This window comes from Amphiprion ocellaris, chromosome 13 (assembly GCF_022539595.1).
Source record: "Amphiprion ocellaris isolate individual 3 ecotype Okinawa chromosome 13, ASM2253959v1, whole genome shotgun sequence".
NCBI classification, from domain to species: Eukaryota; Metazoa; Chordata; class Actinopteri; family Pomacentridae; genus Amphiprion; species Amphiprion ocellaris.
The window spans coordinates 9,301,312-9,314,626 of NC_072778.1; the positions used below are offsets into that span (position 1 = coordinate 9,301,312).

Consider the following 13,315-nt stretch of genomic DNA (forward strand, 5'->3'; position numbering starts at 1 on the left):
CCCCGCCGCCTCCTCTGCTCAGCATCGGCCCACATACCTCTGGATCTCCGTGCGCGCTTGTTTGCCTAAGCTCGCGAATCATAGTTTGTTTTTGCCTTGTCGCGTTTGCACTGCGAGGCATGACTTCAAATGTGCAATGTTGCAAAGGAAAACAACGGAAAGGCAAACACGGAGGAGTCGGGTATAGGTAGCATAATTTAGATTTCTGGGGAGGATGAAAAATGCGTAAATACGCACAAACAACAACAAAAAAACCCTGTTAATTAAAAAACGCACAGTTACATTGTTGAAGCTCGTGGTAATAAATTCAGACAACTCTTATAAAATCATGAAGAGAATATTTCAATTTGTGGATTGTCTGGGAATCCACTCCAGAGGACTCTTCTGAGTTCAAACACAGAGGAGAGAAAACAAACCCTTAATGGACTGTTGTCATTGTTGTGTGGTCCAACTCCTTTTTTTTTGTTGATTCCCGTGTTATTTCAAGCACCAGTGACCAACCGAGGCCCTTTGGCTGAGCACCAGACATGTATTCAGCAGTTAATCTGACGGAGCATCTCGGTGCTATGTGTATTGGAACGGCCCATTGTTTTCCTCTATAGATTAGACGCACAAGTACCCCACATAATCGAGCGGCTATAGACAGACTGTCATTGCTTTGCACTCCACTAACAGACTACTAGCACAAAGATTCAATAAAGCAGAATGTTTTTGAACAATATATTTACTTCCATTAAATAAAACACAATAGTTTTTTTGGATGTTGGAAAAAAACAGAATTCCGTACCAAATAGTATACACAGAGCAAAAAAAAAAAAAAAAAAAGAAACCAAATAATTTGTCGCAGGAACATTTTTGATGCGTCTTTTTTTAAAATCCAGAATTGCTATTCTAAATCGATATTCACACAGACATTAATAATAAATTTATAATATGTTAGAAACACACAACTGGTGCGTTTGAGTATGTACATTCCCTTTTGTTTGCAAGCAAAACATGATTCCTTTTTTAGGGTTTTTTTTTCCACATGCGTTGATAAGTTGAACCTGGAGAGGACTGGAGGGTTATAGCGCATTCGCCTCGACAAACAGGAGATGATAATTCAAATATATATACAACCTTTTTTTCAGTCAACAATTAACATCCAAAATCCACCAGAAAACCCCCAAGACGAGCGATGAAAAATGAAACAGGCCTCTTTTCTTTTGTTGTTGTTGTTGTCGTCGTTGCTGAGGCGCAGAATGAAGCAGGCCTGGACTCATCAAGAGGGGGAAAGAAACTTAAAAAAAAAAAAAAAATCCCGTTTCAGTTTGACTCCGACCCGGAGTTGAACTTAATTCAGTGGTTCAGTCTTCTAGTGCCCTTTTTGAAAAATGAAAAAAAAAGTAGTTGTAGTAGTCTCTTGTTCCTGTGGCCGGCTGTTTGTGATTACCCACACACACACACACACACACTGCAAAAAATGACCACCACAACAAGCCTTTTGGTTTTTGTAATCACCCTCAAAATTACATTTCTCCCCTAAAAGCAAATGAAAATGAATGAATGCGATGGGAAAATCTCACGTGTTTCTTAATATATTTTTGGATTTTTTTTTGTGGTGCATGTGGCAATGGCTTGAAGGAAAAACTAGGAAAAATGTTAGTCACGTCCCAACTAGTGTCAAGAAATTGCCAAATGACCAAAAAATAATGATAAAAATACTCTGAACCAAAGATTTTAACTGATCTCACAGCTGAATTTCCTCATTTTCCCTTCAGAGGGAAAAGTCTCGTTTTAAGCGTCACTACTAGCCCCTAATATCTCGCTGTGGTGGTTATTTTTTGCAGTGCAGGTAGGTATTAGACTGGTCTGTCCACGGCGTATTGGCAGGCGCTCAGATTAGTGGCCGGATTCTGCACGCTGGCGTATCCAAAACTCGAGTGCTGTTTGGCCTTCAGTCTCAGGCTGGCCAGGCTGGAGTTACAAGTGTCCCTGTACACATACGGAGGGGTCGGAGGCGCGTAGGGACACGTCGGCGTGGGCACCCCCGAATTGAGAGACGGGTTACTGAGGTTGTTCAAGTTATTGAGGCTGTTGAGGCTGGATCCCGGCACACCGGTGACCGCCGACGGCACCATGCTGGAAGTCATGGAGGATATGGAGTTGGGCGGCGAGAACATGGTCTGCGAGGACAGGGGGTTGACATTCATGGAGTTGAAGAAGGGGAAGCTTTTGGTGGACAAAGAGGCGGACGTGAGGCCCTTGGCGGCCCAGTTGTTGTACGTGTAGCTGGGGTACATGTCGTCGTAGGGCTGCATGAGTCCATTGAACTGCGGGCCGAAGCCGTTTTTGCACAGCTCGGCTTGCTGATTTCTTTCCCGTTTCCTCCACTTGGCTCGTCGGTTCTTGAACCAGACCTGCAGCACGAAGAAAGGAGAGGATTAGGGATTAGCATTGGTGTTTTTTTCCCCCTCCTCCTATATCTGTGTTGACTTTTATATTTGCATTTTTTATTTGTGCAACTGGCTCGAAATTTAATGTTAAAACAACTCTAATAAATTGCAGCCAAATTCAGACATATTTAATTCTGGTTTTCTTCTCCGTGCACGCAGCTCCTCTTTGATTGCGTTCTTATCTGAGCAGAATACACACCGTGGTCTCAGTGGACCATCTTGATGTGGTGAGGATGTGTATTCCTCTGCATGCTTCCACAAACATGCTGACCTTAATCACACAACGCCAGGGCGACAATCGCAAAATACAAGCTTTGCACCTCTTTCACACGAACAGGAGAACACGACTGGTATCTGTCACCGACTAATGTCAGCAACCCCAACTGTTAACCACATTATTAGTGTTTAATTACACCCAACAGGCAAATAGGAAATAATAGATTTTTTGTCCCAATTTGTATAAAACTGCAAAACCATTATAAAGTGTCAAGAACGTCAACTTGTGCGTAAATTAATTATTTTACATTGTGCGCAGGGAATTCTAATTCTATTCAGGCTGATAGATAAACATATAGGCCTAGATTTAATTAAGTTGAGCTTTCAGCAGCAGTATATTTAAACAAGTCTGAGATTATTTGTTTTTCAGTTAAAAACTGTGTCTTACATTAATTTTAAAGAAATTTCCGCCGTGCGTAAAGTTGGCCGTACGCGCATACTGAAGGTATGACATATTTCTCGGATAACTAGACAATTGGCACAAATTACCCCTGAATTATACACACGAATTGTTTTTGTTTACGCCCAAGAGAATACTCACCCTGACTCGGGCCTCTGTGAGGTTGGTCCACACGGCTATCTCCTCCCTTGTGCTCATGTCCGGATAGCGATTCCTCTGGAAAGTGGCCTCCAGTTCCTGGAGCTGCTGGCTGGTGAAGTGAGTCCTCTGCCGCCGCTGCCGCTTCTTTTTGGAAGGGTCATCTGAGGAGTCGTCGTTTTTATTTTGTATCTTCTCTTTTTCTGTGGAGAGGAAAGGAGGTGCTTATTTAGGATTAAGGCCTGTGCAATGTGCCGAAAAAAATCCCAATCCGTGACTATGGTGGGAGATGTACTAACTAAAAATGCTGTGATGAACAGTTATTTTTACGAAAATGTAATTCAGCTTTTCACCTAAACCGAATACTAAAAACATCAGTAAAGGTCTGACTAATTTTAGCTGACACAAGACAAGCTCTCTGTCATTTACATAACAGAAACTTTTCACTCCAACACCACACACAGGCCAAACTAATTATCTGCCAGGGAAATGACAGCTGTAATCGCTTATTTGCATGCGCGTAAAACTCCCTTTAAGTTGATGGATGGGAGTCATCTATTGTTCGATATCAAGATGACATCTGCTGTGCCTTGCAGAAGAACATCTGTACCCTCGGCGCTTCTTACCGACAGACTCCGGACTTGATGTGTCCGACACAGTGTGCACCTCTAACCGATGTTTAGAGTCCACAGACCGTTGCAGCGGCTGTAAACCGGAGGCCATCGCCAGAGCCGTGTGGTGCGATGAGGCAAGTTTATTCCCTGTTAGGTGGTGATGATCTATGTTTAATGGATCCCTCATAGAGTTCATCGGTAAAAGATCGAACACCCCTTTAACAGCCTACGGGAAGGATAAGCGGAAAGTCCGACAGCAGAATGTGCTCAGCTCTCCAAAAAGACGCACAACGGCGCGGTTCCTCTCGCGGTTGAGATAAAGCCCTCTTTCTGTTTGAGCTGGAAAATGCTTTAAAATAGGCCATTGAATTTTGCCATAGCATCGGTGGAAAACAGCGGCTACCTCGGCTGACTGTCAGAGTGACAAGGACAGGTAGGTGATATTAGATCCAGAGGCATACACACACTACACCGCTCACTGTTCATTTCAGCTGTTGCCTCTACATTGCCTATCCAACTGCGCCTCTCTCCAGACCTCCACGTCACCATGTTGCGCCCGCCCATATTCTCTCTGACAGGCACATCCATGTGGATATGACGGTGTGCCCAACCAACCGGAGCTTTCAGAAACGAGATATGTCTGCCAGTGTGTTTATGCCGGGGCTGGCGCTTATTTTTCCTCTTCCAAATAAAAGCATGTAAAGAGAGATGGGACGCACGGTGTACCCCCGGCGCTCAGAGGTGCCGTTGCGCAGCAGCCCAAGACCAAATAAAAATGAAAATAACACAGTTTGGCCTCATTTTATGAGATGGGTCCAGTGGCCCAGTAAAACGATGCAGTTCTATTGATACCCAACTTGAGCTGCGTGCTCGCAGGCTGTCACTGCAGTTTACTCTGGGACTCAGTGTGGATAAAGCCAGCCACCGAGCGGATTGCATTGAAAGCACAAAGAAAATAGATGCACACCGAATATCAAACACAGCCACCACCAAGATCCTTGTGAAAAGACAAACAAATGTAACTTCAGAAAGGACGGCTGCGCCAGCCTGCTCCAAAAACTGTCTGTGCGTACTTGTCAAGTGACGCTAACTGCCAGACACGCACACTATGTTAAAAAGAGCACATGTGCCGCCCGTGCGGTGCACGCAGCTCGGCGGTGCTGAGTTTTGAGGGTCATGTGTTCATTCAGAGGCAGTGAAGATACTAGAAGTAAAAGCAACCTCCAAGCAAAGCATTTTTGCAAATATAACTTCATGGAACGTCTGTTGTTCCAAAATGTTACCAAACTGATCTAAAGTGATCTTCTGTCCTCTCCGTCCGTGTATTCAGGACACACGCACAGACAAAAAGCGTTATCAGTCATAGCAGCTGTCAAATGAGGCGATCCTCTTGACCTCCCCAGAGTTAATATCCAAATATCCATTAAATCAACCTCACAGGAGTCGCATAGTTAAACCACGCAGACGCACTTTGTTGACGGATTATTTTATCTGGGTGCTTAACTGGATCCCTCCTTACTTTGTGTTTGGATCCCACACTCAGCACCTGTGATAGTTTTTTTTTTTTTTTTTAAATTTTTTTGTTTTTTAAAGAACCTGATAAGACTCATTTGCGTAAGAATTTGTGAAGAAGGACTTTTAATGGGATTGAGTTGAACAGCTAATTCCTAAATGATTGTGACGCATTAAGGCAAAGTAAACACGTCTAATCAAACAAATGCGACGTTAATTGTCGGAGGTGGGAGACGGAGGGTGGAGGAATGTCAGGTGCGTAACAGGTGACCGGAAGGACGCCAATTAGTGCGAGTCGTAGCAGCGCGAGTGCAAACGTGTCTTTAAATATAGAGACATCCTGGTCATTTTTATCGTCATCATCATCATCATCATCATCATCATTATGAGCACACTTCCAACCTCCACGTGGCTAGGCGGACGCCCATCCAGCCAGCACGTTTGGACTTGGCGCTGATAAGAAGTTACTGGGCTAATCCCGTGAAAGCCCCAGATATATAAATACCAGCAGACCATAGACTGTATGCAACACACACACACACACACACACACACACACACACACACACACACACACACACACACACACACACACAACACACACACACACACACACACACACACACACACACACACACACACACACACACTACTTATATTAACCTTATAATAATAATAATGGTAATAATGCTCATTACACAGGTTAAATTCCATAATTAGGCTTTAAAATAGCTATAATAAAAACATATTTTGTGCCAAACATCGAACACTGTTGCTCCTTTTTTCCCCTTTCTTCCTTCCAGGCGTATTGTAATACTAAACTTGAAGTGGATTATCGGTTTCCTCTTCATTTCTACCTTCTGAATGCTTTATCTCTCTTCTGCGGATTACTGCGTGCAATAGGCCTCCGCCATAGAGGGCCATTAATTAGCAATTCAGTCAATATAGGGGGAGACGACAAGGCTTTTTACATAGGATTAAGGAGACATCAGATTCCTCCATTAGTATATTCCTCCTCACGAATGGGCTTTCATTATACATTTAGTTTTCCCCGGAGTCAATCCAACAAGCGCTGCATATATTATGCCACGCTGCTGCGTCTATATCTGCACGCATCACTCCTTGTTTTTTTTTTTTTTTTAGTTATTATTCCTAATCAATGCTCGTTCACAGCGTGCAGCTATGAAGCTATGACAGGCAGCACACGGCCGCGTCAATGCGCACTAAATGGAGCAGAATGAGAGTTATTGGTTATTCGTTTAAGACCCTGAACAAGACCTGGTGTCATTTCCCCGCCACATCAGAGAATAATTAATAAATCCCAGGCTTTGTCGTGCACGATTGCAGCTTTACTTCAGTTTATTTTAGGGGACTGTTATTGTGGAGATTTCTGAGAATATCCGAGAGCATATTTAACAAATATTGCTTGTTTTGGGACAACTGTCTTGCTGCGCCAAATGCCAGTAAATGTAAAATTGGTGAACTTTTTTTTTTTAAACTTCTCTGTGCAAACCGTTCATCTTTATGAAATCTTTGGATCATTCTGAGTGTTTTCTGCCTCTGTTAAGCATTGAAGCTGTGCTGATCCCAACCCCGCCACCAGGTGTCCCTCTAAGACAGCGAACAAACTGCTTTTACTTCACGCAGGCGAGCGAAGAGGCCAAAATATCGAAATATTTTTAGAGGAAACTAGTGAAAATGACTGAAACAAATTCCACACAAAGCAGTTTTGGAAAAATCTCCAACCTGTAGATTTCAGAGTCAAAATAAGAATCAGAAGTGGAGTGTAATTGTACAGAAAAAAAGGGAAAATGTGATTAATGGAAGTGATGGCAATTTTTTTGGTGGTGGGGGTGGGGTGGAATACGCGTTACTTTGACTGTTAATAAAGATGCTGAGTTTCTCTTAAGAAGTTCACCTCACTGTAAGAAATGTAAATTTAACAAAATGAGATTTTTATATCAAGAAAATAGATTCCCTACAGTTTGTGCCACTTCTGAAGAAGATAAATTAAAAGATGCATTACTAAGAATTCTATGTAGACTTGCAACAGGATGCCAGCTAGTCTTTTTTTTCTTCTTATATTTTTGTGGTCCAAAGTTCAGACAGTTTGGCTGTTAAAATGTTGAAAATGTTATTAATTTATCTTTAAATTGACTAACAATATAATATAAAAATAAAACATCCACTGTAGCTAATTAATCCATCTTATGTTTGCAAAAAAGCACACATGGAAATCTGTTTTACTTCAAGATAATGCATTTTTTGTCATCATTTCTGTGCAGATCAGATTTTTCGAAGTGAAATCAGGTTGCAAAGGATTTATATTTTGTTTCTAAAACTCCAGTCTAATTATTTCTGCTGGAAAAAAAGCCCACATTGGTGCGTTTGGATGTGGATACTCACCTATTTGCGCGCAGGTGGTGGCCAGTTTGCGACAGTGGGAGTCCATTATGGCAATTAAAGGAAAGCGCCTCTGTGAAAACAGACAAAAGAGCCATAATTAGCCTTTAAGACTGGTAAATAACCTCCTGTGCGGTTCACTGTCTTACAATTCTGCTTGTGCAGTCAAGAATTTTTGGAGTCAACATAAGTGCAAAAAAGAAAGAAAGAAAGAAAGAAAGAAAGAAAAACAAAGAAGTTTGTTCAAAGACTGCAAGAAAAATGCTGATAATCTTGAGGGAGATATTTTACATTCATGCACATTTTAAAATTCAAACATTCTACCTGTGTAAAAATAGGACAAGTAATAGAGTTATATTAATAATGAAAATAAATACAGACATAAAAATGCAGAAGAAGAGGTTGGGATGGAGCAGCGGTGCACACTGATGACACTAGTTGCCATTTCTAGTTTAAAAGTCACTTTTTTGTTGTTTTTTGCAGGGAAATGTAGGATTATAATTCCATTTGTGTCAGAAAACAGCTGTTCCTTTGAGCTTAGGCAAAAAAGACACCTGTATTTAAAAAAAAAAAAACTCATTTGGAAAAAAAGAAGGAATAATCTCATCATTTTGACCCTCTTTTCGCCTGATTTTAGGTAAACTCTAGTTTGAAACTCGCTGTTGTAACACCTTGAATTGTTCTATATTTTAGTGACTTTTTTTTACAGTCTGTAAAAGCCGTCGTGTTTTTGCTGGGGTCGGATTTAGTGTTTTGGTGCAGCCTGCAGCAGTTGGGAGTGGAGTGATTCCGTAGTAAAATCACGGGATTAGAGTCTGATTGAGATGTCTGTCGGTGGGATATTACAAAATTCATTATCGCAGCCCTCATACTACCTCGATATGAAGTTACACAGATGGGGTTTTATTAGTCCAGGCTCACACTGTTTGCTTATGATAATTCAAGTCGAGGGGAATTTGCATGCAGTCATGCTGTTAACCATTTTCCTCAGTTCTTCTCTTCACCTGCTCTACATCATCTGCGGGCTCTCTTTTCCCCCCCTCTTCCTCTTCTCCCCTCTTTAATTCAAAAGATGCAGATATTGGAGGTTAAGTTTTACACGGTGTGTACCTGCACAACCTTTCTTCTCGCCCCCCTCCTCCTCTATATCCCCGCTGCAAAATGAAATAGTGGGGGTCAGGCTGGAAGGTGGAAGGTTATTGCATGTGGCTGCGTGTTATCTAATCACTGAGATTTAATGAGAGGTCCCTCCAATATTTCAGCTTCCGCGGCCTCTGAAGACGCAAGTGGATTTATTCTTTCATTTAAAACAAAATATGTAAAATAAAATAAAATAAAATAAAAATCAGCACAGTTTCATTACTGGAGGAATTATTTTATTTTTAAAATCTTCATTTTATTTTTTGGTATTTATATTTTATGCTGGAGATTTTAAATGAAATCCGTGCATTTATTTATTTATTTTTTTACAGATTTTTTTAAACAAGAAAATACAGTATGCTGTGTTAATTATGGCATGGAATAAAGTCAAAGAAATCTTTCTATTTGCGATCTGCAAATAAAAAGAAACCAAGAAAGCAGATGTGACATAGCATTAATTTCCTTAAAAATAATTTAAATTCTTATTGTTATTGTTAAGAATAATAAATAATATAATTCTAATAGTGGTGATAATAATAATAGTGCACCTTTTCCACGTTGTAATAATGGTTTAAATTAAACCTGACACCACATATTTATTTCTATTTCACATTAATTATCCCACAGAAGCGTTTTTTTCCTTTTTTTAAAAAAAAAAGTAGCTGTATCAGTATTCTGCTTACTTCTATTAATCTGGTTCATCCATTCATTCTCACTTCATGGACTCTCTGTGCTCTAACCACCAACAGTTGATATGAATCAGTGACTCACATGGCATCAGGCCCAGTGCAGACAGAAAGCTGGCAGTGCCTCACACTGGCTTTACTTCTGAAATTAACACAGCAGAGCATGAGACTGCAGCCTTTACCGGGAGATGAATCGACTAACCTCCATCATATGGTCCTGTATTAATTACAGGCGTGAGACCGTGAACGTCGCCTCTTTTTTTCCTCCCTCCTCCATTTCTTTTATTTTTCCCCCTCACAATATTGGAAATTACGCAAAGGAGCTTAACGACGCATGTGAACTTACTTTACGCATGGTTATTTGTAAGCTGATTGAATAAAAAAAAGTCCCTTGGTCATTATATTTTGTGTTGTTTATGAGAATTTAAACGCTTTGCTTTAAGAGCTTGACGCATTTTATTGAAATACGCGTTTCCAGCTCAGAGAATCAAAACGGTGCCAAATGCGTAAACGTTCGTTTTTTCCCCCTAAAGCGCTAAAATAGAGTTCTGCAAGACAGTACAGTTTTTTTTTTTTTTAAATTTCCCCACACTCCATCACCGTTAACGATACATCATTATCATCCGCCGACCTGTAAGGCGAACCCTGCCCTCACATCACTTCATGCTCCTTTATGTTACAGCCGAGCCTTTGAAAGTCACAGCAGAAAGGCGCAGAGCAGACCAAAACACGAGCTGGAACAAATTCCTTCACTTGCATTAACTCACATCTCAGTTTTTTTTTTAAAGTGCCTGTACTCCTCTACTGCACTTACCAGTAATAGACCCCGGTGGGGACTGACTTTCTTCCCAGCCGTCGGCGTTTTATTCTAAAGCGAAGAGATAAATTCCACCGTCCAAGACTCGCTCACGCACAAGCGGTTGTGTTTTTTTTTAAGAAACAACAAAAAAAAATAAATCAGGCAACTTCAACAAGGTCCAGTAACACTGAAGTTTGCGTCCAGGAAATGTGAGCGTTGCATGGATGTGCTCCCCCGCCGTGTATCCAAAAAGCAGAGACGCAGCGCTACCTTTAGGATTGTTTCATTAATGCGCGTAAATAACCATGTAGGCTATTTACAGTGTGAGCAAGGAACGGGCGAAGGAGGCGCTTTCATCCGAGTCTCCCCTTGGTTCGTCCTCTTCTGTCTTCCTCAACTTTTTTCCCCCCTTGAAAGACGCTCCAAGAGTGGCGCAATTTTTCCAGCTTTTGAGCTCAGAGTGGGACCCCGCGACTGTGAGTGTGTGTTTGTGCGTGTGCGCGCTTCGAAAAGGGGTGTGTTTGTGTGTGCGCCCGTGGCTGTGGCTGTGGAGTGTAACGGAGGGCAATTCGCAGCCTCTCAACTTCCAGCAACAATAAAACTCAGAAAAATCATCTCTAAAAATAAAAACCTATGCATAAAAACACTGCTGGGGTATTCCTGTTTGGCGCGTTTCCTTCAACACTCTGTATGCAAAATATTTAGAGGATTAATTTGCCTAAAGCTGCTATTTATAAGAAGCAACTTAACTGCTTTTTTTTAATCTAAACTGCACCAAACAATAGCGATAACCACAGATTCATCGCTTAATCCACTTCCAGGGAATTAATTGAAATTAAAAAATGCATTTGAATGGAGATACTGATATTTTTCATTCCTTCTTATTACACAATTAGTAAAATAAGTCCAATTAACACCCCGGTTTTCTCATTGCACACGTATTCCTTTTCTAATTTCACATATATTTATTTTTCTGAATATTTAGAGGTGGAAAACAAACAGAAAAGTATTTAAAATGATGCATGGGCTCCTTGCGGGCCAGACAGAGCGCTATCGTGTTGCGGATTTATGTGCAGATGAAGTGAACAGCTGGCTCGGATGCAAATGTTCTTTATAGATCCGTTTCGTTAGATACAGACTGATTTTCCATTCGCATCTTAAGTGAGGCAAGCAGACCGGACGGAGGCCTGCGTTCCCTGCGCCCTAATCCTTCTTTTACATTTTTAGTCATACTCCCATTAAACCAGTAATTAATGCACCCATCCACACGGGAATTTCTGGGCAAAAGAAAAAAGGGGGGGACACTGAAGCAAAACGGAGCGCATCATCCACCCCTCCACCCTCAAGGAAAGAAAAAAAAAATCCTGCTGTCACAAACACATAATGCAGCCTTATAAAAGAAAATAATAATAGAGATTGTGGTTTCTAACAGCTCCTATAGGGGGTTAGGTGTATTTATTTATACGGAATTAAGAAAAGGTTTGGCACAAAAGGCCCAAGCAGACCATATTTTATTCAACACACATGCAGAGGAGTGACTGTGATGCGGGTCAAATGCAAACTAATATGAGGGGAAAATAAATAAAACGCATGTGTTTGTCCAGAAAAAGCAGCTCCCTCCTTGCGCATTTAACCTTCTCATAATATCAGATGTTGTGAAATGGCACATGCATGCGCAAACAATGAAATGCAAGCAAACGAGCCGGGAGTCGGTGCAGAAAACATCATGTGGAGCTGCAAACCTCGCCCCGCCTGCACGGAGAGAAACGGGCGCCTGGAGAGGCACGATGGTTGCGGCTGTATTCTCTTCTTACCTTCTTACAAAGAGGGAAGAAAAAAGAAAAAAAAAAAGCCCCGTCAAGAGCCTCCTCTTTCTCACGCAGAAAGGTGCAGAGGAATGCCTGAAGTTCAGAGAAGGCTGGCGGGTATGAAATCTTTCGCCTCGGGGGCAAACCGGCGGCTTCTTTTCATTTCAAGCGCTTATCGATTCGCCGTTGTCATCTTTGGCGACGCAGAAGGACACTTGAAAGAATTTCTGATGGGGCTGTGATGTGAGAAACAGGGTGACCTGCTCCGCTGATGCTCTCTCCTGATTCTTAACGAGCACATCAGCCCCGCCGGTGTCAGTGCAGTTGGACATTTCAACTTTTCCCTCCTCCTGCATACTGGAGAGGATTTTTAAAACGCTCTTTACGGGTTTTTTATGTATATCAGCACGCATCCAAGGCTCCACTTGAAAGAGGAGAGATGATAGACTGGACAGACAATCAGGCAACAACAACAACAAAAAACAGCCTCACAATATCTAAAATTGGAGTCAGTGTAGTTCTATTTTAAATGAATGATCTAATTTAAAATTTTTGATTGCCTTTAAAACTTTCACTGCGATAGTTTGCAGCTCTAAAATGTTAACTTTGGAGTGTGTGCACATGATGTGATGGCTAAAACCCAATATATTTCCCATCTGATTTAAATCTGTTAGGCCCTGATTATATAAAGAGACTAAATATGCAGATTTATCAGCCTAATATGCACAAGCATCATGCAGTTTCTGCAGAATTTGTCCCCATTTCGTCATGAATTTAAACATTTGAATGCTTATTATAAGGGCCTTTTCACACAAGTGGCCCCACATGATGTGCAGAATTCATTTTTTGGTGTTAAAAAGACATTTTTTCCAAATCTCTGCAGCCTTTGCGTCCTGCTGATGCCACGAGGAATCAGTTAAATTACAATCAGCTCACAAAAGAACAAAATCTGCCCTAAAGAGGTTGTCTCTGATTTCTGCTTTTTGAATTAATTCCCATATGTGCCATCATCCCCTCCAATTTTCCCATAGTGTTTAGTGATATACAGTGTATGGGTGGTTCCATAAAACAGTCACCATTGCATCGGTAAGCTTGAGTAATGCAG

The 13,315-nt window shown here is 41.4% G+C and overlaps 1 protein-coding gene across 4 annotated transcripts in view; it reads right to left on the reverse strand.

The window, feature by feature from the left end:
- Positions 1 to 706: 706 nt before the first annotated feature.
- Positions 707 to 13,315, reverse strand: part of pitx2 (paired-like homeodomain 2) — a 62,533-nt gene continuing 49,924 nt past the window's right edge. The window contains exons 1-4 of one of the 4 annotated variants that reach the window (XM_055016742.1): positions 12,217 to 12,235; positions 7,781 to 7,850; positions 3,253 to 3,452; positions 707 to 2,399 (exon numbers count right to left, since the gene is read on the reverse strand). In XM_055016742.1, coding sequence (XP_054872717.1) covers positions 1,842 to 2,399; positions 3,253 to 3,452; positions 7,781 to 7,826 — 804 coding nt within the window. In that variant the 5' untranslated portion in view covers positions 7,827 to 7,850; positions 12,217 to 12,235 and the 3' untranslated portion in view covers positions 707 to 1,841. Of the gene's footprint in view, positions 2,400 to 3,252; positions 3,453 to 3,875; positions 4,520 to 7,780; positions 7,851 to 10,417; positions 10,855 to 12,216; positions 12,236 to 13,315 lie in introns of those variants that run through there. The other 3 variants (XM_023298755.3, XM_035943122.2, XM_023298756.3) reach the window with 3 other exon arrangements.